The sequence below is a fragment of the Oncorhynchus clarkii genome, chromosome 7 (assembly GCF_045791955.1).
Source record: "Oncorhynchus clarkii lewisi isolate Uvic-CL-2024 chromosome 7, UVic_Ocla_1.0, whole genome shotgun sequence".
Lineage (NCBI taxonomy): Eukaryota > Metazoa > Chordata > Actinopteri > Salmoniformes > Salmonidae > Oncorhynchus > Oncorhynchus clarkii.
In genome coordinates, this window is record NC_092153.1 from 40,106,652 (window position 1) to 40,133,090 (window position 26,439).

General features: G+C 42.7%; 1 protein-coding gene across 1 annotated transcript in view; it reads left to right on the forward strand.

The window, feature by feature from the left end:
• Positions 1–24,082, forward strand: part of LOC139414234 (caM kinase-like vesicle-associated protein) — a 37,680-nt gene extending 13,598 nt beyond the window's left edge. Inside the window, exons 2-11 of the mRNA XM_071162132.1 lie at positions 14,332–14,467; positions 14,622–14,753; positions 20,433–20,507; positions 20,839–20,977; positions 21,224–21,344; positions 21,511–21,586; positions 21,702–21,838; positions 22,011–22,089; positions 22,176–22,263; positions 22,460–24,082. Of these exons, the coding sequence (XP_071018233.1) occupies positions 14,373–14,467; positions 14,622–14,753; positions 20,433–20,507; positions 20,839–20,977; positions 21,224–21,344; positions 21,511–21,586; positions 21,702–21,838; positions 22,011–22,089; positions 22,176–22,263; positions 22,460–22,813 (1,296 nt within the window). The 5' untranslated portion in view covers positions 14,332–14,372 and the 3' untranslated portion in view covers positions 22,814–24,082. The remainder of the gene's footprint in view (positions 1–14,331; positions 14,468–14,621; positions 14,754–20,432; positions 20,508–20,838; positions 20,978–21,223; positions 21,345–21,510; positions 21,587–21,701; positions 21,839–22,010; positions 22,090–22,175; positions 22,264–22,459) is intronic.
• The last annotated feature ends 2,357 nt before the right edge of the window (positions 24,083–26,439 follow it).

The following is a 26,439-nucleotide window of genomic DNA, read 5'->3' on the forward strand; positions in this document are numbered from 1 at the left end:
ACAACACTAAGGATCTATCATGGTCCACACACACCAACACAGTCATGAAGAGGGCACGACAGCTCCTCATCCCCCTCAGGAGGCCGAAAAGATTTGGCATGTGCCCTCAGATCTTGAAAAAGTTCTACAGCTGTACCATTAAGAGCATCTTTACTGGCTGCATCACCGATTGGTATGGCAACTGCTTGGCATCAGACCGCAAGGCGCTACAGAGTGTAGTGAGTACGGCCCAGTACATCATTGGGGCTGAGCTCCCTGCCATCCAGGACATCTATACCAGGCTGTGTCAGAGGAAGGCCATGAAAATTGGCAAAGACTCCAACCACCCAAGTCTAATAGACTGTTTTTTCTGCTACGGTATGACAAGCGGTAACGATGCATCAAGTCTGGAACCAACAAAACCCTGAACAGCTTCTACCCCCAAGCCATAAGACTGCTAAATAGTTAGTCCGGGTAGGTTTTTGGTTAACTATTTAACTATCTGCTTTGACCCTTTTTGCATGACCTTTCTTGACTTTGATATTGATACTATTAGATATTCTTCAAAGTAGCCAGCCTTTGCCTTGATGACAGCTTTGCACACTCTTAGCATTCTCTCAACCAGCTTCATGGACTGCATTTCAATTAACAGGTGTGCCTTGTTAAAAGTTCATTTGTGGAATTTCGTTCCTTCTTAATTTGTTTTAGCCAATCAGTTGTGTTGTGACAAGGTAGGGGTGGTATACATAAGATAGCCCTATTTGGTAAAAGACCAAGTCCATATGGCAAGAACAGCTCAAATAAGCAAAGAGAAAGACATGAAGTTCAGTCAATCCATAAAGTGCAGTCGCAAAAACCATCTGGTTTCCACTTAGTGGGACTATTATTTGTTTTTCAACAGGACAATGACCCAACACGCCTCCAGGATGTGTAAGGGCTATTTTGCCAAGAAGGAGAGTGATGGAGTGCTGCATCAGATGACCTGGCCATTACAATCACCCAACCTCAACCCAATTGAGATGGTTTGGAATGAGTTGGACCGCAGAGTGAAGAAAAAGCAGCAATCAATCAATCAATAAAATGTATTCATAAAGCCCTTCTTACATCAGCTGATGTCACAAAGTGCTGTACAGAAACCCAACCTTATACCCCAGAGAGCGAGAGAGAGAGAGAGAGACCCGAGCCCCCTGACACATACTCTATAGCAGCATAAATACTGGAGGCTGAGACAGGAGGGATTGGGAGACACTGTGGCCCCATCCGACGAAACCCCTGGACAGGTCCAAACTGCTTTGCAACTACTTTGCCAAAGCATAGCCCCCACACCACTAGAGGGATATCTTCAACCACTAACTTACTATCCTGAAGCAAGCCCGAGTATAGCCCACAAAGATCTCCCCCACGGCACGATTCCAAGGGGGGGGGGGCGCCGCCAACCCAGACGGGAAGATCACGTAAGTGTCTCAACCCACTCAAGTGGTGCACCCCTCCTAGGGACGGCATGGAGGAGCACCAGTAAGCCAGTGACTCAGCCCCTGTAATAGGGTTTGAGGCAGAGAATCCCAGTGGAAAGAGGGGAACCGGCCAGGCAGACACGCACTGCGGGTCGCTGCTCCAGTGCCTTTCTGTTCAACTTCACACTCCTGGGCCAGACTACACTCAATCATAGGACCTACTGAAGAGATTAGTCTTAAATAAAGACTTAAAGGTCGAGACCAAGTCTGCATCTCTCACATGGATAGGCAGACCATTCCATAAAAATTGAACTCTATAGGAGAAAGCCCTGCCTCTAGCTGTTTGCTTAGAAATTCTAGGGACAGTAAGGAGACCTGCGTCTTGTGACCGCCGCGTACATGCAGGTATGTACGGCAGGACCAAATCGGAAAGATATGCAGGAGCAAGCACATGTACTGCTTTGTAGGTTAGCAGTAAAATCTTATAATCAGCCCTAGCCTTAACAGGAAGCCAGTGTAGAGAGGCTAGCACTGGAGTAATATGATCACATTTTTTGGTTCTAGTCAAGATTCTAGCAGCCGTGTTTAGCACTAACTGAAGTTAAATTAGTGATATATCCGGGTAGCCTGAAAGTAGAGCATTGCAGTAGTCTAACCTAGATGTGACAAAAGCATGGATACATTTTTCTGCATCATTTTTGGACAGAAAGTTTCATATTTTTGCAATGTTACATAGATGGAAAAAAGCTGACCTTGAAACCGTCTTGATATGTTCGTCGAAAGAGAAATCAGGGCCAGAGTAACGCAGAGGTCCTTCACAGATTTATTTGAGATGACTGTACAACCATCAACATTAATTGTCAGATTCAACAGAAGATCTCTTTGTTTCTTGGGACTTAGAACTAGCTGTTTTGTCCATGAATTAAAAGTATAACATTTGCCTCCATCCACTTCCTTATGTCTGAAACACAGGCTTCCAGGGAGGGCAATTTTGGGGCTTCATCATGTTTCATCGAAATGTACAGCTGTGTGTTGTCCACATAGCAGTGAAAGTTAACATTATGTTTCCAAATGACATCACTAAGAGGTCAAATATATAGTGAAAACAATAGTGGTCCTAAAACGGAACCTTGAGGAACACCGACATTTACATATGATTTGTCAGAGGACAAACCATCCACAGAGACAAACTGATATCTTTCTGACAGATAAGATCTAAACCAGGCCAGAATTTGTCCGTGTAGACCAATTTGGGTTTCCAATCTCTCCAAAAGAATGCGGTGATCGATGGTATCAAAAGCAGTACTAAGGTCTAGAAGCACGAGGACAGATGCAGAGCCTCAGTCTGATGGCATTAAAAGGTAATTTACCACCTTTACAAGTGCAGTCTCAGTGCTATGATGGGGTATAAAACCAGACTGAAGCGTTTCGTATACATTGTTTGAATTCAGGAAGACAGTGAGTTGCTGCTTTTTCAAAAATGTTTGAGAGGAATGGGAGATTCGATATAGGCCGATAGTTTTTTAAATATTTTCTGAGTCAAGGTTTGGCTTTTTCAAGAGGCTTGATTACTGCCACTTTTAGTAAGTTTGGTATACATCCAGTGGATGGAGAGCCGTTTATAATGTTCAACATAGGAGGGCCGAGCATAGGAAGCAGCTCTTTCAGTAGTTTAGTTGGAATAGGGTCCAGTATGCAGTTTGAAGGTTTAGAGGCCATTAATATTTTCATCAATGTGTCAAGAAATATAATATTAAAAAACTTGAGTCTCTCCCTTGATCCTAGGTCCTGGCAGAGTTGTGCAGACTCAGGAGAACTGAGCTTTGGAGGAATACGCAGATTTAAAGAGGAGTCTGTAATTTGCTTTATAATGATCATGATCTTTTCGTCAAAGAAGTTCATGAATTTATCACTGATCAAGTGAAAGCCATCCTCTCTTGGGGAATGCTGCTTTTAGTTAGCTTTGCAACAGTATCAAAAATAATTTTGGGATTGTTCTTATTTTTCTCAATTAAGTTGGAAAAATAGGATGATCGAGCAGCTGTGAGGGCTCTTCGATACTGCACAGTACTGTCTTTCCAAGCTAGTCTGAAGACTTCCAGTTTGGTGTAGCGCCATTTCCGTCCCAATTTTCAGAGCTCGGGTATTTTCTGTATACCAGGGAGCTAGTTTCTTATGACAAATGTTTTTTGTTTTTAGGGGTGTGACTGCATATAGGTTATTACGCAAGGTTAAATTAAGTTCCTCAATTAGGTGGTTAACAGATTGTTGTTCTCTGATGTCCTTGGGTGGGTGGAGGGAGTCTGGAAGGGCATCTAGGAATCTTTGGGTTGTCCGAGAATTTGTAGCACGGCTTTTGAGGATCCTTGGTTGGGGTTGCAAACGTAATAAAATGGTGGTCCGATAGTCCAGGATTATGAGGAAAAATATTAAGATTCACAACATTTATTCCACAGGACTAGGTCCAGAGTATGACTGTGGCAGTGAGTAGGTCCGGAGACATGTTGGACAAAACCCACTGAGTCGATGATGGCTCCGAAAGCCTTTTGGAGTGGGTCTGCGGACTTTTCCATGTGAATATTAAAGTCACCAAAAATGTGAATATTATCTGCCATGACTGCAAGGTCCGATAGGAATTTAGGGAACTCAGTGAGGAACGCTGTAAATGGCCCAGGAGGCGTGTAAACAGTAGCTATAAAAAGTGATTGAGTAGGCTGCATAGATTTCATGACTAGAAGCTCAAAAGACGTAAATGTATTTTTTTTTGTCAATTGAAATTTGCTATCATAAATGTTAGCAACACCTCCGCCTTTGCGGGATTAGCGGGGGATATGGTCACTAGTGTAACCAGGAGGTGAGGCCTCATTTAACACAGTAAATTCATCAGGCTTAAGCCATGTTTCAGTCAGGCCAATCACATCAAGATTATGATCAGTGATTAGTTCATTGACTATAACTGCCTTGGAAGTGAGGGATCTAACATTAAGTAGCCCTATTTTGAGATGTGAGATATCACAATCTCTTTCAATAATGACAGGAATGGAGGAGGTCTTTATTACAGTGAGATTGCTAAGGCGAACACGACCATGTTTAGTTTTGCCCAACCTAGATCGAGGCACAGACATGGTCTCAATGGGGATAGCTGAGCTGACTACACTGACTGTGCTAGTGGCAGACTCCACTAAGCTGGCAGGCTGGCTAACAGCCTGCTGCCTGGCCTGCACCCTGCTGCCTGGCCTGCACCCTATCTCATTGTGGAGCTAGGGGAGTTAGAGCCCTGTCTATGTTCGTAGATAAAATGAGAGCACCCCTCCAGCTAGGATGGAGTCCGTCACTCCTCAGCAGGTCAGGCTTGGTCCTGTTTGTGGGTGAGTCCCAGAAAGAGGGCCAATTATCTACAAGGGGCAGACAACCAGCGATTGAGTTGTGAGACTGCTGTAGAGCTCATCACTCCCCCTACCTGGGAGAGGGCCAGAGACAATTACTCGATGCCGACACATCTTTCTAGCTGATTTACACGCTGAAGCTATGTTGCGCTTGGTGACATCTGACTGTTTCATCCTAACATCGTTGGTGCCGACGTGGATAACAATATCCCTATACTCTCTACACCAGTTTTAGCGTTAGCCAGCACCATCTTCAGATTAGCCTTAATGTCGGTAGCCCTGCCCCTGGTAAACATTGTATGATTGCTGGATGATTTGTTTTTAGTCTAATTCTGCGGGTAATGGAGTCGCCAATGACTAGGGCTTTCAATTTGTCAGAGCTAATGGTGGGAGGCTTCGGCGTCTCAGACCCCGTAACGGGAGGAGGAGAGACCAGAGAAAGCACGGCCTCTGACTCCGACCCGTTGCTTAATGGGGAGAACCGGTTGATAGTTTCTGTCGGCTGAATGAGCGACACCGGTTGAGCAATCCTACAGCATTTCCCTCCAGAAGCCATGAGAAAATTGTCCGGCTGCGGGGTCTGTGCGAGGCGATTTATATTACTATCTGTACTTATTGGTGGCACAGACACTATTTCATCCGTTCCTTCACTTGCCTAACGATTGCTCTGAAGCTGGGCTTGCAGCACAGCTATCCTCGCCATAAGGCGATCGTTCTCCTGTATATTATGAGGACAGCGACTGCAATTAGATGGCATAATGTTAATGTTACTACATAGCTCCGAATGGTGGAGGTCCTGATGAACCACATCCAGATGAATGAAAAAAGTCGAAAGAGGTCAAAAATGTAAATATAAAACGGTAATTAAAAAGTAAAAACTGTAAAGTTGGCAGGTAGCAAAGTAAGGTTAGCAACAAACAGCACAGCAGCACATAAACAAGTCTACAAGTTTTGACCGGAAATGACGTCAAATCAGTCCTTGTAAAAACCCAACAAGTTCTCAGCATATGTTGGAACTCTTTCAAGACTTTTGGGAAAGCATTCCAGGTGATGCTGGTTGAGAGAATGCCAAGCATGTGCAAAGCTGTCATCAAGGCAAAGGGTGGCTACTTTGAAGACTCTAAAATATAAAATACATTATGATTTGTTTAACACTTTTTTGGTTACTACATGATTTCATATGTGTTATTTCAGAGTTTTGATGTCTTCACTATTATTCTATGATGTAGAAAATAGTAAAAATAAAGAAAAACCCTTGAAGGTGTCCAAACTTTTGACTGGTACTGTACGTATCTACCTCAATTAGCTTGTACCCTTGCACATCAACTTGGTACTGGTACCCCGTGTATATAGCCAAGTTATTGTTACTTATTGTGTATTTATTATTACTTAGATGTTTTATGTGTTATTACTTCTGTATTATTTCTCTATTTAATTTCTCTGCATTTTTGGGAAGGGCCCGTGAGTAAGCACTTCACTGTTAACGAAGCACGTGACGAATACCATTTGATATGATTTGATGTATGTTTATCAGTTGCAGTAATATAGTTGCTTGAGGGGAGGCTGATTATATCAGGGCCACTGTGCTATTCAGCCAGCGAGTGAGGCAATGCGTATCTCTGGAGCCCTGATCCTGGAGTTATATAGTAGTGAGTCCCACTGTGGCCCGCACTACACTCAACCGCCTCTTCTCCTCTCCTCTCCTCTGAGTCTTCATCCCAGAGACTCTCTCCTTCCCGTGCCGATGATTGATTCACAACCTGAAACAGAACTATTCACTCTTCTTCTCCTCTCTCGCTGCACAGGGTTCATTATTTCCCTCTCCTGGCTCATTACTAGCAGTCTACGTGTCGGTTGGAGATATTGCCCACTCCGCACCGAACCAATACAGCAAGGACTGCTGCTGCTGCTGTAAACAGCACTGTTGAAACACTAGGAAAAGGGAATTTAATTTGCCATGAAGAAGACAAAAATAACACCCTCCTCTGCCAGAGTGTAGACTGAGTAGCTAACGGCTTTTGTGTGTTTATTAGAAGAAGAAGAAAAAATCTGGATGCAATCATTCTGGCTCTGAAATTATACTTCAGTCTGCTCTCCTGGCCCAAAGAGCTATTCTGGGAGATGGAGTGTGTTCTTTACATGGTCTAGTCAGTGGAAAAGCAGGCTTTACTGTAACAGCAAAGAAGTTGCCCTTTAATTCAGTGGTGTAGGGCTTTCAAAACAAATGGCCACTGGATTGCAAAAAATGTGGCCTATTAATTACCATTTGAAAAATAATTCATTATTTAATAGGCCTGCATTGACACTACCATTATTTTTTATTTAAAAAAATATGTCAGAATAATGTGGGCATTGCTTGACTAAATAGACAGCATGCTCCCGACACAAACACACTAGTGGGTGGCAGTTAGCCTAGCGGTTGGAGCGTTGGGCCACTAACCGAAAGGTTGTTGGTTAAAATTATTGAGTCGACATGGTGAAAAGTCTGTTGATGTGCCCTTCAGCAAGGCACTTAAACCTAATTTGATCCAGCTGTGCTGAACTACTACAGCTGACCCTATAAAACTGCACCTGTTCATGTGGTAGCTAGCTAGCAAGTTGCTAAAACTAGATGTTGAGGGGTTACTTTATCATATTTTAAAAGGAGAAAGCAACCAAAAACCAGGTTCCCTTTGTAATGGAACACTTTGTATGGAAAACCAAGTTGAAGCCAACATTGGATGCTGTCTTGCTCATAATAACCGCACATGGTTTTACGACAACAAGCACAATAACGCAACACCCTTCAATTGAGATGGCAGGAAACAAACGAAGCACCTACATCTCTTAAATCAGAAATAAAATAATGGATTAATTATAACTTAACTAAATCAGCTACCATAACTTCACTGACTATTCAAGGACCAAATAGCCTAGATATGTCAGATTTTTAAACTCTACGGGATCCGTGTCCCCCCTATGCGGCACGGTTGAGCTAACGTAGGCTAATGTGATTAGCATGAGGTTGTAAGTAACAAAAAAAATCCCAGGACATAAACATATCTGATATGGGTAGAAAGCTTAAATTCTTCTTAATCTAGCTGCACAGTCCAAATTACAGTAGCTATTACAGTGTAAGAATACCATGCTATTGTTTGAGGAGAGTGCACAATTATGAACTTGAAAATGTATTAATAAAGCAATTAGGCATATTTAGGCAGTCTTGATATACAGACATACAATGGTTCATTGGATCAGTCCACGACTTTGTACATACACTGATGCCATCTAGTGGCCAAAGTCCAAATTGTGCCTGGGCTGGAACAATTCATTGTGGCCTTTCTCTTGCATTTCAAAGATGATGGCACAATAAAAAAAGAAAAACGCATGTTTTTTTCTTTGTATTATCTTTTACCAGATCTATTGTGTTATATTCTCCAACCATTTATTTCACATTTCCACAAACTTCAGTGTTTCCTTTCAATATCCATATCCTTGGTTCAGGTCCTGAGCTACAGGCAGTTAGAGTTGGGTATGTCATTTTAGGTGAAAAAAAAAGAAAAAAGGATAGGACCCCCCCATAGGGTAGACCCCGCCCATCTCCTTAGCCCTGACTGGGAGGGAGGCATGCTCAGGTCTAGGTTTGCATCCCTCCTGGAGAGGACGACTGCATTGCCGTGCGGGACTGCACCTCTGACCTGTGGATGACAGAGTAGCGCTGTAAGGACAGGAACCAGTGGGTGACACGGTCATTCGCGTCCTTACCTCTTGCCATCCACACAAGGGAGGCATGGTCAGTGATCAGGGTGAACTTCCTCCCGAGAAGGTAATACTTGAGTGTGTCCAGTGCCCACTTCACGCTGAGGCACTCCTTCTCGACAATCAAGTATTTCTTCTCCCTCAGGAGGAGCTTCCTGCTGACATAGATGATTGGGTGCTCCTCGCCTTCCTGCTCTTGGGACAAAACGGCCCCTACCCCTGTGTCAGACGTGTCTCTCTGGCCTAGGAGGTTTTTTGAGAAGTCCTGAGTGACGAGTACCGGGTGCGAACATAGCGTATCCTTCAGGGCCTGGAACGCCGCCTCCGTGTCCTCCGTCCATCGCACTGTCGGGGTAATCGTGCCTTCGTTAAGTCTGTGAGGGGAGAAGCTATTGCAGCAAAGTTGGGTACAAATCTAATGTAGTACCCTGCTAACCCCAGGAATGACTTCACCTGCCTCTTGGTTCGGGGGACCGGCCATCCCCTAATGGCAGTGATTATTTTTCTTGGGGTTTCACATTTACTCCCGATCTGATATCCCAGGTACTCCACCTCGGCGTAGCCCGGCTTGCACTTGTGGGGGTTCGCGGTCAGACCTGCATCCCTTTTGAGCATCAACCACAGCCTGTAACCTACAAAGATGTGACTCCCAACTGTCACGTACTCATTGTGCGGCCGCAGGACGTGGTCCATGAGTCACTGAAAGGTCGCTGGTGCCCCGTGGAGGCAGAACCCTGTAGTGGTATAGCCCCCCCGGGGGGGAGAAGGCAGTCTTCTCCCGGGAGGCAGCTACTAGTGGCACCTGCCAGTACCCCTTTGTCAGGTCCAAGGTGCTGACGTATCTCGCCATCCCCAAGCGGTCAGATCGTCGATCAGATCGTCCACCCGGGGCATGGGGTAAGCATCAAACTTACTGACCTTGTCCAGAACTATGGGGTTAGACCCCTCACTGTGTGACTCCTCCAGTACCCCCATTTCTAGCATTATCGTCACTTCCCACTGGACCACCACCCTCCGGGCTCATGGTATGGCCATTTGCGCACTTTTTCTCCGGGACATGTGTGGATATGATGTTCCACGAGATCCGTGCACCCCGACACCTCGGAGAACACGGCCGTATTCCGCAGGACCAACTCTCTGAGCTCTTGTCTTGGATTGGGTTGAGGTCTTCCCCCATTGCAACTTAGACCGAGAGCGGGCCCTGCTGTGGCCGGGTCCACGTTACGCACAGTGCCTCACGTGTGTGCCACTGGAGTAAAGTTCACATGGTAAAGCTGGAGGGGTCTTCTCCGCCCCGGTTGGCGGAACTTATAGTTGACGGCCCATGCCTCGTAGCCAGGAATTTACTCTCTGTTGTAGGGATCAGCACCAAGACCTTCTCACCTGGTTGGAACTCTCGTGGTTGGCTCCCCCTGGTTGTAGGCTTCGGGGTGCCCAGCTCCCGTATTTCCAGTAGAGGGCGCCAACGTTGCCTCATGTACCTCCCCTCTATTACCATCCCCCGGGTAGACCTCCTGGGATACCACAATGTTTTACAAATTAATGAAAAATAAAAAGCTGAAATGTCCTGAGTCAGTAAGTATTCAACCCCTTTATTATGGCAAGCCTAAATAAGTTCAGGAGTGAAAATGTGCTGAACAAGTAAAATTATAAGTTGCATGGACTCACTCTGTGTGCAATAGTAAAATGTAACATTTTTTTAATGACGACCTCATTTCTGTACCCCACACACAATTATTTGTAAGGTCCCTCAGTCAAGCAGTGAGTTTCAAACACAGATTCAACCACAAAGACCAGGGAGGTTTTCCAATGCCTCGCAAAGAATGGCACTTATAGATGGTTAAAAAAAAAGCAGACATTGAATATCTCTTTCAGCATGGTGAAGTTATTAATTACACTTTGGATGGTGTATAAAAACACCCAGTCACTACAAAGATAAAGGCGTCCCTCCTAACTCAGTTGCCGGAGAGGAAGGGAACCACTTAGAGGTTTCACCATGATGACTTTAATGGTGACTTTAAAACAGTTACAGAGTTTAATGGCTGTGATAGGAGAACTGAGGATGGATCAACAAAATTGTAGTTACTCCACAATATTAACCTAACTGACAGAGTGAAAAGAAGTAAGCTTGTACAGAATACAAATATTCCAAAACATGCCTCCTGTTTGCAAAAAGGCAGGTAATACTACAAATAATGTGGCAAAGCAATTAACCTTTTGCCCTGAATACAAAGTATTATGTTTGGGGAAAATCCAATACTACACATTACTGAGTACCACTCTCCATATTTTCAAGCATAATGGTGGCTGCATCATGTTATGCAGCCACCATTAAGCACAGGCAAAATCCTAGAGGAAAACCTGTTTTTAGTTAATTCACCTTTCAGCAGGACAATAACCTAAAACCTAATGCCAAATCTACAATGGCGTTGCTTACCAAGAAGAGTGATAATGTTCCTGAGTACTCAAACAGGAAACTGATTACCTAAAAAAAAAAAAAGATAAGGAACTTAAAGAGCCGAAGTAAGCAGTACTACCTTCATATGAGTAATACAAATGCAGCTTTTTTTGTAAGGTATACATAAATGTAACGCCCCCACTAAGCCACGCCTCCAATCAGTGCGGCTTGCCTTTTCGATTGAAATGTAGAGTTACCACCCATGACTGTATTTCTTAGTGACAGCGACATGGTGAGTTCCTGGGCAAATATAAAAAGTTATAAATCAACTATTACATATATCATAAGGCCTTATACTGTGGCCTGAAACTCAGTTTACAGGTCACACCAGGCCTGCAAGTAGGGTTGCAAAATTCCACAAACATCCCCCAAAGATTGTTTAAAGATCTTCCAACCAGGATTTCTGGAAAACGTGAGAAATGTACCAGAATGTTGCAACCCTAACTGTAAATCACATTATACTGGCTTGTAAAAGTATGTGTAATTCCTATTGGAATCGAGCCAGCATTAGGCTATCCAACAGTTGAAATGTGTATTAATCCGCAACTTGCACTCGTAATGTCTGCCAGGGTTAAGCACCGTGGATGAAACTACCTAAGCCTGTTAAACTGGAACAACCATTTCAGTAACGGGTGCAAGAATTAAATGATTGGCTTAGTTTACACTGAAAAAAAAATCTAAACACATCAAAACATGCAACAATTTCATAGATTTTTGTGAGTTACAGTTCATATAAGGAAATCAGTCATTTTAAATAAATAAATTAAGCCCTAATCCATGGTTTTCACATGACTGGGAATACAGATATGTATCTGCTAGTCACAGATACTTAAAAAAAAGGTAGTCGTGTGGATCAGAAAACCAGTCAGTGTAACACAAAATATACAATAATGAATACTTTTCCCTAGATAAAAAAATTGCATTATTACAAAAGAAATTCACTGGACCAAGCAGGCCACTGATCGTTATGATCGACTTGCCAGGAGGTTTTCCAAAACCTTCCCTGTATTCCGGTGTCATTGTTGCCTGTTCAGAAAGTTGGTTTATCTTTGGTCAATTGCACATTACTGTTTGAATAAATCAGGATGATAAGAAAAAGCTCATTTTGAACCAAAAACTAACGTGACAAGGTCAAAAAAAAAATGCTGTCACTCTAGCGACCAGTTAAGAATGTGTCTCACTGCGAAGTCAAACGGTCGCAAATGCGACTGTTTTGGTCGCGATAATGAACCAAGTCGGTGAAAAATAGCGGGTGAGCATACGACTAGAAAATATGTAGCTTTCTGATCAAATATTTGAGGAAACAATAACTAAAACTTGCAATATTCACGGGATAGTGTTTTATCACAAAGTCGACAGACACCACATACCAATTTTTTGATGTCAAGTTTGGTCGGAGAATCCTTTATTGCTAAATAATGCAGGCTAGTATCTGGCTAGCAGCTAGCTATGGCACATTTGCTACAGTAGCTTGCGATCTGAAGTTGTTTCTATCAGGAATATTAACACGGTGACACTCCGTCTTCACCCCTCCTCCACATTTACTGGATTGGTTGAACAGTGCAAAAGAGAACCGACCGCAACAGCTTCTCCGTCATATGCGGCATTTTGTTTCAGGTGTTTCTTTAACACCTACTACATGAAGTTAGTCCTGCTGTAACCTTTACCTTCTACTAGCCATTAGGAAGGCTTGCAACGAGCATAGCAGATGCCTCATACGTCATGAATGATTGGTGTTGTCAAAAGCAAATATGTAGAACAAGATTGCTTCCCAATAAATTTACTCACCTAGAAATGTGCATTTCTTACATCAAATGTAGTTGTACATAACTATTTGTTACTCCTAATACTACTAAAAGATTAGAACTGTTTTGAAATCATGTGCATCTACATTAGCTATTAATGCAGGAATGGTAATGGCTCATTTACAAAGGCTAAACGCCGTATTCCCTGTATCATTTATTTTTGTTGTTTCCTCATACATTCATGATCCTTCCATAAGGACGTGTTATTTTCCTCTACCACAGAGTGAAACCTCGCATTGATTTTCCACCAGAGATGAGGAATCCATTTTTCTTCTCATAATAGGGACATGATTGATGGCTCCACTGAGATGGCACCTCGGTCAAATTCACTCGCCTCCTTCCTCCTCCCACTGTATTTCACTCTGCTTCCTCTGCTGCCAAATCAACAGGATTGTTCAGCAGCCAGAAACCCATCCAGAGAGGATCATATTCGTATTGCATGTATTCAGGGAACTGTGTGCTTTGTTCAGAAAGAACAATAGTTACTGCTGCTCCTGGTGGTATTAATCGTCCCAAGGCTGAATACTGAGTATGTGTTGCTGCTGTGGACCAGATTCATGGAAACCTATTCAGTTCTATAAAGTGACATCTGCAATGCAAGTACAGGGCTGGCTGGCTCACTGTTGAGTAAAAAAGAAACACGCCTTCCAGGCTACTGGAGACTTAAGTCTTTGTATAGTAGAGTTATGTGATGGATGAATATGAATGAATCCGGTTATTTTCAAGGTCCCATGGCATACAATGTTCTCTAAAGATTTGAATCGAAGTCATTATCATGTTGAGTTCAAAGTGCGTTATGATCTCAATGACCGGCATATTCCATAAACCCATTTTGAAAATGATAAGTGCATGCTGGCTAATGTGTGCATTGATTGAAAGAATACATGTTTTGGTCTGCACCTTAATTGTTAGCAATGACAGGCTACCTCTAGACTGGATACCTCTAACACAATGCCAGGCCTGGTCTTATGTAAGCTCACTCAGATAGAGTATTGTTACACTTATGTTCAGCAAAGTGGACTGCTACAGTAGGTAGGTGAGGGATTTAACATCCAGCAGGAGCCAATTACAATTGTGCCATTTAGCGCTAACAGTGACATGCTTCCTTATGGGCCCTTCGCAACAACGCAGAGAGGAAAATGTAGAAGTAACAGAAAAATAATAACACAAAGAATAAATACACAATGAGTAACGATAACTATATACACAGGGTAAGTACTGCGTCGATGTGCAGGGGTGTGATGTAATTGACGTAGACGTGTACCTACAGACGTGTACATACAGACGTGTACCTACAGACGTGTACATACAGTGACTAAGAGAAGGGATAGATCATAAACTTTAGCAACAGCGTTTGTCACGGTGCTCTTATTCAGATGTTTAGTAGTGAGATGGAACTCGTACCTATGACAGCAGCACAGCCACCCGAAAGAAGTTGTTTTAACGTGCCTTCTCATGTACAATTGCTTTCATGTGTATTGTAGCAACAATGTGCTCGGTCTTGTTAACAGGTGGTGCTGGTGTGAATTCCCTGTGAAGGGCAGGAGCTGCCATGCCATTTGGCTGTTTGACACTCGGGGAGAAGAAGGATTACAACAATCCCTCAGAGGTGACTGATAAATATGACCTTGGACAAATTGTCAAATCGTGAGTATTCCTTCACGACATCTAAACGACTGTTGCATTCTGTATTCTGGGACTGTGGCTTAATAGGAACACACATGCCTCTTCCTTTCAGTAGAAGATTTGGCCGTTTTAAAATGTTTCTCTTGTTTGTTCTTGTGTGTGGTCCTGATTTAAGGGAGGAGTTCTGTGAGATCTTCAGAGCGAAGGATAAGAACACACTCAAAATGTTCACCTGTAAAAAGTTTTTGAAAAAGGACGGGAGGAAAGTGAGGAAAGCTGCCAAGAATGAAATTGTGATCTTGAATATGTGAGTGAAATTCCGTTTTTGGCTTATTCATTAATGCAAAGCTTTATCCTTGGCGTCTGAAATGCCACAGGAAAGCATGAATCATTCTGTTACGATTATCTCTAGTTTTACAATTCACATGTATGCAATTGAAATGGGGGGGGGGGGGGGGACACGCAGTAGAGATAGTTAACAGAAATTAGTTAATAATGGTTACTAAATACTAATGTTCTTGTTTCCATAGCATCCTCATAATGTTTCCATAACATCTCTATAACATTCCCATAAACACCAGTCCTGTTCAGCTTGAATGATCCATTTTCCTGTAACAAATAGTTACAATGAAGCAATATCTCTTGAGCAGTCCAGTCTTGAATTTGAAGTAGAAAGAGTCACAGACCCATCAGTAATTTAAAAACAAATATTAAAATGCAATTGAAACTATTGGGATTACATTAATTAAAACATTATTTAACTTAAAACTGTGAATAAAATATGCCAATCAAGATTCCTTTAAATACCTAATTAACCGAAAGGTTGCAAGACCAAATCCCCAAGCTGACAAGGTAAAAATCATTCTACCCCTGAACAAGGCAGTTAACCTGCTGTTCTTATGCTGTCGTTGAAAATAATAAGAATTTGTTCTTAATTGACTTGCCTAGTTAAACAAAGGTTAAAAAAATTAACTTTGGTAGTGAGACCAATCTCAAGTTTGAATTCATTAACCAGAATTTCACTGGAATTGGAAATGGTCCACTCTCCATACATAACAAAATATAATCATTAATCCACCCCTACAATATCACAAATAATGTCTGTTTTTAATGCCTATTTGTACCTTTTTGCCTATATGGAGAGTGGTCCAAGTTGAGCCATTTTTTACATTCAGCATCCCTCTGTCAAGGGAAATATAGTATTCTTTCGAGCAAAGATATCTACATACAGTATATTTCAGGATGTTGTGTATCCCCCCCGAAATCCGAATTCATGTAAACATTACAGTTTTGAAAACACAGCTTGTCCCAAAAAAGTGGTCTCTTGACACAATTTACCCCGGGTATGGATTAAGTTAAACCGCCTTCAAATGTATGTACTGAGTGAAATGTTACCGCTACCTTTTTAAAACCATGTCTATCTTTATTTCCCAATAGCAATTGCTTTTCTGTCTTTCAATCATTTTAAGCATCTTTTAACAGAGGCTTAACACCTAACACTTTGTACTTAAAAAAAAAAAACACTTTTGACATAGGCCATGCCCTGTTGTTACCTCATATCCCAGTTATAATGCCTGGGAAGAAAACACTTAAATATGCTCAACTTACCCCAAGGCAAACATTTTGACTATATTAACCCACACAGCTACAATGATTCACTTTCATGCTAGGTTTAGGACCTGTTACGGGGTGAGTGAATGAGGACCCAAAAGCGAACTAACTTAAACAGAGCTTCTTTAATAACCAAACATAGGTAGGCTCAGATAGACCGGCAGATTCCGACAGGACAGGACAAGGTTACAGCAAACATGACGATAGTCTGGCTCAGGCATGAAACACAACAAACAAGAATCCGACAAGGACAGGAACAAAAACAGAGAGAGATATAGGGGACTAATCAGAGGGAAAAGGGGAACAGGTGGGAGAAGGGGTGACGAGGTAGTCAAGAGGAGACAAGGAACAGCTGGGGGAAAGCGGGGGAGAAAAGGTAACCTAACAACGACCAGCAGAGGGAGACAGGGTGAAGGGAAAGGACAGAGACAAGACACAACATGACAGTACATGACAGGACCTCATATTGAACCTTATAGAGACCACAACTGATGTATGGAAACATCTTAAAAGTATCAACTTTGGTTTAGATACTAGCGTCATGAAACCTATACCACAATAAATGAAAGGTCTTCACGGATCCACCTGTACCCGAAGACCCAATCCAGGACCCGAGCAGGTCCGGATCCAGAATTCTAAATAATGTCACGGGTCTGGGTCAGATCTGAAATAATTGTCACGGGTCTCAGGTATGTGTAATTTTAGCTGACTTTTCCGGAAGGACCCGTACATATCCAGACCCGAATTCTGCAGTAGAGAGAGAGAGAGAGATTGTATAATTTATTCTGCTGATCTTTTCACGAGAGTGGTACGTGTAGCTTGTCGTTCTCCAATCATAAGTCATCAAAGTGTCATAGGTCCTCCTTATGTGGCTAAATATAGGAGATACATGACCAAAAGTATATTGACACCTGCTTGTCGAACGTCTCATTCCAAATCATGGGCGTTACTATGGGATTGTTCCCCCCTTATAACTCTTCTGGGAAGGCTTTCCACTAGAGGTTGGAACATTGTTGCAAGGACTTGCTTCCATTCAGCCACAAGAGCATTAGTGAGGTCGAGCACTGATGTTGGGCGATTAGGCCTGGCTCACAGTCAGGGTTCCAATTCATCCCAAAGGTGTTCGATGGAGTTGAGGTCAGGGCTCTTTGCAGGCCAGTCAAGTTCTTCCACACCGATCTCGACAAACCATTTCTGTATGGAACTCGCTTTGTGCACGGGGGCATTGTAATGCTGAAAGAGGAAAGGGCCTTCGCCAAAATGTTGCCACAAAGATAGAAGCACAGAATCGTCTAGAATATTATCGTATGCTGCAGCGTTAAGATTTGCCTTCACTGAAACTAAGGGGGCTAGCCTATAACCATAACCATAAAAAACAGCCCCTGACCAGTACCACAGTTGGTACTACGCGTTTCGGCAGGTAGCATTCTCCTGGCACCCGCCAAACCCAGATTCGTCCGTCGGACTGCCAGATGGCCGACCATGTAAATCCATTTCATGAAGCTCCCAATGAACGTTGTTTCCGGAGGCAGTTTGGAACTCGGTTAAGTGTTGCAAATGAGGACAGACTATTTTTACGCACTACGCACTTCAGCGGCCCAGTTCTGTGATCTTTTGTGGTCTACCAATTCGCGGCTGAGCCCGTTGTTGCTCCAACAGGTTCCCACTTCACAATAACAACACTTACAATTGTCCGGGGCAGCTCTAGCAGGGCAGGAAATTGACAAACTCACTTGTTGGAAAGGTGGCATCCTATGACGGTGCGACGATGAAAGTCACTGAGCTCTTCAGTAAGACCATTCTATTGCCAATGTTTGTCTATGGAAATTGCATGGCAGTGTGCTCGATTTTATACACCTGTCATCAACAGTGTGGTTGAGATAGCCAAATCCAGTAATTTAAAAGGGTGTCCACATACTTTTGTACATATAATGTATCTAGTCAATGGAATATGGAATTACAATTACGTAATTAAAAGTTAAAGGATAGGCTACATCGACCAAGAGCCAACAGGTATGCTGCTACTTAATATTCTGAATGGAGTTTTAACTGTAAGAAGAGAAAGTGCAGCCTCAATTAGCCTAGCTTTCTAGTTAGTTTATCTACACTGAACAAAAATATAAATGCAACATGCAAAGTGTTGGTCCCATGTTTCATGAGCTGAAATAAAATATACCAGAAATGTTCCATTCGCACAAAAAGCTTACTTCTCTCAAATGTTATGCGCACATTTGTTTACTTCCCTGTTAGTGAGAATTTATCTTTTGCCAAGATAATCCATCCACCTGACAAGTGCGGCATGTCAAGAAGCTGATTAAACAAGATGGTCATTACACCCCACCTTGTGCTGGGGACAATAAAAGGCCACTTTAAAAGTGTGCAGTTTTGTCACACAACACAATGCCACAGATGTCTCAAGTCTTGTGGCAGCCTGCATTTGACATGCTGACTGCAGGAATGTCCACCAGAGCTGTTGCCAGATAATTGAATGTTAATTTCTCTACCATATGCCGCATCCAATGTTGTTTTAGAGAATTTGGCAGTACGTCCAACCGGCCTCATAACCGCAGACCACATGCAATCACGACAGCACAAGACCTCCGCATCCGGCTTCTTCACCTGCGGCATCGTCTGAGACAAGCCACCCGGACAGCTGATGAAATTGTGGGTTTGCACAACTGAGGAATTTCTGCACACACTGTCTCAGGAAAGCTCATGTGCATGCTCCTCGTCCCCACCAGGGTCTTCACCTGACTGTAGTTTGGCGTTGTAACCAACTTCAGTGGGCAGATTCTCACCTTCGACGGCCACTGGCATGCTGGAGAAGGGTGCTCTTCACGGATGAATCCCGGTTTCAACTCTACTGGGCAGATGTGTGGGCGAGCGGTTTGCTGATTTTGAACAAAATGATTAATGAACAATGAACACAGTTGCCTTTCATTGACGGCTATTTTAATACACAGATATACTGTGACGAGATCGTGAGGCCCATTGTCGTGCCATTCATCCGCTGCCATTACCTCATGTTTCAGCATGATAATGCACGGCCCCATGTCGCCAGGATCTGTACACAAATCCTGGAAGCTAAAAATGTCCCAGTTCTTCCATGGACGGCATATTCACCAGACATGTCACCCATTGAACATGTTTGGGATCCTCGGGATCGACTTGAACAACGGTGTGTTCCAGTTCCCACCGTTATCCAGCAACCTCACACAATAATTGAAGAGGAGTGGTACAACATTCTACAGGCAACTCTTATTCAACTCTTATGCGAAGGAGAAGTGTCGAACTGCATGAGGCAAATGGTGGTCATACCAGATACTGACTGGTTTTCTGATCCACGCTCCTCTGTTTTTATTTAAGGTATCTGTAACTAACAGATGCATATCTGTATTCCCAATCATGTGAAATCCTTAGATTTCCTTAGACCTAATGATTTTATTTTATTAGACTGATTTCCTTATATGAACTGTAACTGAGTAAAATCTTTGGAATTGTTGCATGTTGCGTTGATATTTTTGTTCAGAGTATCTTCTCGGTTTGATGTAGTCAAGACTGGTACTATGTAATCATATTGGATGATAAATAACCTATCTATGGCAGCTATTATTCTACTATAGCACGAGTCGGCTTGGTTGGTTGCTGTCTCTCATCTCTCTCTCCCTCCTCCCTGCTCCCCATTTCACTCGCTCACAGTAACACTCCCCCATCCCCTCGTCTGCTAGAGCAGCACCTCTCTCTCCCTCCTGTACCTCGCGCTTTATCAACTCCTGTTGATAAAGTAGCTTAAAAACTTGACTTTTCTGCTGCTTCCTTCACTCAGACCAGGTCTATAGGGTACAGGTCTAGTTGTCCTCAGGTCCGTTCGGAACAGGTCTCTATATTAAAAATAGGTTTTTATGCATATCGGGTCCGGGTGGGAAAGGTCAGGTCCATTTTGGAACGGGTCCAACTTCACAATAAATGTATTTGTACTTGTTGAAAATGTGTTTTTTGGACCTAACTTCCTTACCCCTTCTTCCATGTGGTTTCTTCCTTTGCAGACTCCATGAAATATTACATATTTGGTCAAGTTATACATTGTGTGTATGGTTTCCTAGAAACACGGGTGGCTCAACTTACCCCTTTGGCTCAATTTGCCCCACTCTCCCCTACTGATTTTATTTAGTGCATGAGTAGGCATTTCATAATATGAATTTCACTTAAATTGTAAATGGTCCAATTCTCTAATGGTTATTAAGTCATTAAACCACTGATACAAATAATTAAATGTCATATATTTTGATGATTGCTAGTTAATCTTATAATTGCTTGATATATAATATTGTCTTATGTCTTCCTCTGTTTCCTTCGGTGTCTCCCTTTTTAACAGGGTAAAACATCATAACATCCTCCAGCTGGTTGATGTCTTTGAAACTAGAAAGGAGTACTTCCTCTTCCTGGAGTTGTGAGTGTTATTGGAAATTATTGAATGATGTTGCTTATTTTTTTAATTTTTTGTACTCATTCCCTTGAAGTCATTGTGGTTCCCTCCCAGTTTACACCATTTTAAGGAGTGTACAAAATGATAGCCTACATTCTGCAGACTTTTCAATGTATGCTTCCCTTTCTGAACCCCTGCGTGAAATGTCTATTTCCCATATTCTGCAGGAGAATCTCATCTTAGTCGTCTCATCTGAGAGTTGATTTGACTTATTGAGTGTTGCAAGAGGCCTACAGTACATTTGAATGATACAGAGAAAACCACTGTCATATCATATGTTGTATGTTCTCTGCAGAGCTACAGGCAGAGAGGTCTTTGACTGGATCTTAGACCAAGGCTACTACTCAGAGAAGGACACCAGCAATGTTGTCAGACAGGTGTTGGAAGCCGTGGCCTATTTGCACTCCCAGAGAATTGTCCACAGGAACCTCAAGGTATACTGCACACTCAGCACACTGCTCCCATCTAGTGTTGCATAGTGGCTATTACACCACAGGCCACTCACTTGGGTGCCAGCATTAGAAATTAAGCTACTTTGCTCTCTGCCTGAAATAAAAATGTATTGAATGGCACCCTGAGTAATTCTATAACCTGGCAATTACCTATATTTTGTCATGCTTTCTACATAACAAAAATGAATGATGATGTATTCAATGTACACGTTGTTTTGTCTCACACAGCTGGAGAACTTGGTGTACTTCAACCGCCTGAAGCACTCCAAAATAGTGATCAGTGACTTCCACCTGGCCAAGCTGGAGAACAGACTCATCAAGGACCCCTGTGGAACCCCAGAGTACCTTGGTGAGGGGGTAGGGAGGAGGGCAGATCATAGACTTATGGGGGCAGATGGGTTTGGCATGAGTGTTTGGCCAACTTTAGAGCCCGGACACCATCTTGCTACCTCTGGGCATTCCATTTTCCTATTAAATGGAATGGATTCTATTGGATTCTGTGTGTCTTCCTGCAGCTCCTGAGGTGGTGGGACGTCAGAGGTACGGAAGGCCAGTGGATTGCTGGGCCATCGGGGTCATCATGTATATTCTGTGAGTGTTCTTTACCACCTAAGTACACTAAAGTTTACAGTGTCTTGCCCATACAGTATTAATGTCATTGCCCATCTCAGGTGACTATCAAACGTCTTGTTTTCCCTTCCTCCAGCCTGTCAGGAAACCCCCCTTTCTACGACGAAACGGAAGATGAAGACTATGATAATCACGACAAAAACCTTTTCCGCAAGATTCTGTCGGGAGACTATGAGTTTGACTCACCGTACTGGGATGACATATCTGACTCAGGTATAAAGAGTCATGTTATTTCAAATCAGAATGCAGTACTACATATCACATTTTTAAACCAGTAAAGCAGCTAGATGGAAAAACGATGGTTCTTAGGCATGTCCACTTTATTGCACCAGAGGCGAGAAAGAGCAGGTGTGTACTGTATCGTTCTTGTCGATTTCATCCACAGCGAAAAGCCTGGTGTCATGTCTGATGGAAGTGGAGCAGGATCAAAGACTGACTGCACAGGAGGCCATCAACCATGAATGGTATGGATCCAAGATTGAAATGCATACCCATTTCTGTCTTCTCAGGTGTTTTGGTGGGTTTTCCGTTGACCTGTCCCTTGTTTCAGGATTTCTGGGAATGCAGCCTCCAACAAGAACATCAGGGATGGAGTGTGTGGGCAAATTGAAAAGAACTTTGCTAAAGCCAAGTGGAAGGTACTCTTCCTTTCTGTCAAACTAATGTAAAAATAAAATTAAAAAAAAAAAAAAAACATTTCTGAACTGGGCTACACCGTAGTATGCAAAATGCATGAATGTTGTGCATATGAAGTTCTATTCATTCACTGGACAGTCTGTTCAGTTAGATGATGGTGTTCTAAAAACATCCTTCTATGGTCTTGCTCTTCCACAGAAAGCTGTAAGGGTCACAACCCTGATGAAGAGGCTTCGAGCTCCAGAACAGAGTGACTCCGGTGCCTCCAGCCCAGTTCCAGGGGCCACCGCTGGCCCTGTCACCCCGAGCAACACTCCAGTACCCCCAGCTGATGGTTCTGAGGGCACCCCTGCCAGCACAGAGGCCTCACTCACCCTCCAGGTTCCCTATTCACAGAATGCACCCACCATCATCACTCCTGGTTCCCCCTCCCAACTCCAGCCCAGCCCAGCTCCTGAGGAGCCAGAGGCCGAGCCCCTGGAACGGTGTAACGGGGACTCCGCAGCACCACTCCAAACACCCCCACAAACACAGGAGGATCAGAATGGCTAGACAAAGCGGGACCAGTGTCCCCCACCACACACACCCTGTAAATAAGGCGCCAGCATGATTATCCAGAATCTGCTTAACGTCCCGCCACACTCACCCTCTTGCAGCATTAGTGCAGCCGCATCTCACACAGTCTGTTCTATCTATCTGCACCCTGTGATTGGTTGAGTGGTCTGTCTATCTTTTCCTCTTACTCTTTTCCCCTCTAGTTTTGTTGATACTCATCCTTTTGGGAAAAAAAGAGTGTGAGGAATACATACCTCTAACATTTGTTTTGAGCAGGTCTAGCAAATTTCTGTCTCACACTTTCTCTTCACTTAATTACTTTTTATTTGATCGAATTCTCAATTCTATCAATGTATCGGTTTGAATCTGAATCACACCTTTAGTGAAATTCCTAGACACCTACATGTTTGTGATGGCCAGCCTCTTTGGTTCCTTAAAGGTCAACTTAGAGAGCAATCTCAAAATCTGTTTTCTGCTGTACCGTACCCAATGTGACTGAGAAATGGTCTGATAACTGCTTATATTCTCACTGTATACTCCCTTTTCTTTGGAAAGAAGACGGAAACCTGGTGAGAAAATGTGTATGCTTGATTATTGATCCCAATAAAATAGTGTATCGGGCTTTATGAACATTTTGCAAATAGTAGCTCATGTTGTGTGTACGTTTAAGATCGCGTCAAGCCTGTTAAAGTGTGTTATTTATGTCTTAAGCATCTTTTAGCTGAGCTGAAGTGCTGCCGAAGTATTATATACATCTATGAACTGAGCAATATTCGTATTGCTGTATAAAACTGTGACACTTTTCAGAATCTGATTTAATTGTGACTGATCAGTATGATTTATTTTTCATATGCCATGACCAGCCGGTTCCACTTGATTGCTTTTCAAAAAAACGTGTCCCTATGTAGGTGTGGGACAGTAGAACATATTTTAAAACAGATCGTAACTTTTTCACCTGATTGTTTTTTTTTTTGCCATTTCATTTTGCCCATGAATACCTGTAAAACATTTTCTTAATTCACTTTGACTGATTCATATCGTGGGAGCCACCACAAAACAAAGAGTAACAAATCAAAGCAATGATTTAATCAATCCTCACACGTTTAAAAAGTATTCTATAAGGTTAATGTATGGTGAATTATTTAACAATATGCTTGTATTATGCATTTATTTAGCGAATGTACTTTTTCTTGTATTTTGAGTCATGTCCCATTTGTAGTCTGTATTTCTTGACTGTAAATCTAAAATAAAATGTATTGTGATTCACAAGTTATAATATATATTTTTGATGCACAATGTACTGTATGGGTTCTGCAGCTGTGCTAAAAAGGTGAGTTGGAATACTATGTGTAGGTTCATGGTCCAGTAGCTATCAAAGGGGAAATAAACGTATCATCATCATTTCCAGAAAATACATTCTCTGTCATCACATCCTGCATTAGGGGAGGCTGAAATTTACACAGACAAAAAAAATGCATTTTATTGTCTATGTAGCTACTGTAGCAAGAAAGCAAGTAATGTGATTATACTTGTGTTACTTATATTTATTTGTGGTGTTGGTTTGTGTTACTTATATTTATTTGTGGTGTTGGCTTGTGTTACTTGTGTATTATTAAAAGTTGCAGGTTGAGGTTTGTCACAAACGGTGGCTCACACAAATGGTGGCTCACACTGCTTTTCCAACTTGCTCAAGACCAACTGAGCATATGTCGTTCGATCACCACTACCAGACAAGTTTATTAAAAGTTTATAAAAAGTAGTGGGGGGGGGGGGGGGGTCCTATTAATAGGCTATTTGGAATTGTTTTAAGAATGTCATACCAAGGATCATTTTGCTATTTGATTTTGAATTTTAAGACCCCTTGAAGTATCAATTTATTTTATTTTTATAATATTTAATTCACATTTTTATTTGGCCTTACTGCTATTATCCCATACAAATGCATTTAATAACAGATTCACTACATGGAACAGATAGCCCCCCCCCCCCAAAAAAACAAAAATTTAAAGGAAGTGTGTCCTATATCTGAGAGATATAAGAAAGATGTGTTTACTTCAATACATTTTTTCCACTGGTACTTGGGGACCTTCAGAAGAGTCTTGTGAGGCCTGTGGCCCTCAAAACAACTGACATAAATGATTCAGACCTCTTGACTTTTCCCACATTTGGGACTTCTTGGGTATGACGCTACAAGCTTTGCACACCTGTATTTGGGGAGTTTCTCCCATTCTTCTCTGTAGATCCACTCAAGCGCTGTCAGGTTGGACGGGGAGCGTCGCTACACAATATTTTCAGGTCTCTCCAGAGATGTTCGATCGGGTTCAAGTCTGGGCTCTGGCTGGGCCCCTAAAAGATATTCAGAGATTTGTCCCGAAGCTACTTCTGCATTGTCTTGGCTGTGTGCTTAGGGTCATTGTTCTGTTGGATGGTGAACCTTTGCCCCAGTCTGAGGTCCTGAGCGATCCGTTTATCTTTCCGTCGATCCTTGCTAGTCTCCCAGTCCCTGCCGCTGAAAAACATCCCCACAGCACGATGCTGCACCACCATGTTTCACCGATGGGATGGTGCAAGGTTTCCTCCAGAAGTAATGTTTTTGTCATTCAGGTCAAAGAGTTCAATCTTGGTTTCATCAGACCAGAGAATCTTTGGATAAACTCCAAGCGGGCTGTCATGTGCCTTTTACTGAGGAGTGGATTCCGTCTTGCCACTCTACCATAAAGGCCTGATTGGTGGAGTGCTGCAGAGATGGTTGTCCTTTTGGAAAGTTGTCCTTCTGGAAGGTTCTCCAATCTCCACAGAGGAACTCTGGAGCTCTGTCAAAGTAACCATCATGTTCTTGGTCACCTCCCTGACCAAGGCCCTTCTCCACCGACTGCTCAGTTTGGCTAGGAAGAGTCTTGGTGGTTCCAAACTTCTCCGTTTTAAAAATGATGGAGGCCACTGTGTTCTTGGGGATCTTCAATGCTGCAGACATGTTTTGGTACCCTTCCCCAGATCTGTGCCTATTCACAATCCTGTCTCGGAGCTCTACAGACAATTTCTTCAACCTCATGGATTGGTTTTTGCTCTGATATGCACTGTGAACTGTGGGACCTTATTTGGTTCAGCTGCCTGTAGTCTTTCTAGATCATGTCCACTCAAGTTGTATAAACATCTCAAGGATGATCAATGGGAAACAGGATGCACCTGAGCTCAATTTTGAGTCTCATAGGAAAGGGTCTGAATACCTATGTAAATAAGGTATTTCTGTTTTGAATTTTGCAAACATTTCTAAAAACCTGTTTTTGCTTTGTCATTATGGGGTATTGTGTGTAGATTGATGAGGAAATTATTGTATTTAATCCATTTGAGAATAAGGCTGTAACTTAACAAAATGTGGGAAAAGTCAAGGGGTCTGAATACTTCCCGAATGCACTGTACGTATTCGTGAGAATCACATGTTTACATAGAGGGATCATAATCGTTTGTAGGCAATCCATTCTGACACTACAGAAGATTTTGTGAGAAGACAGATTTTCGGGATGTGTCATGGTCTGACAAACACCTCTAGAGCTCTAGCTCTGTCACCTTAGATGCAGAAGTGCGACAATGGTGGATGGTGGATTGAGATGCATCCAAAACAA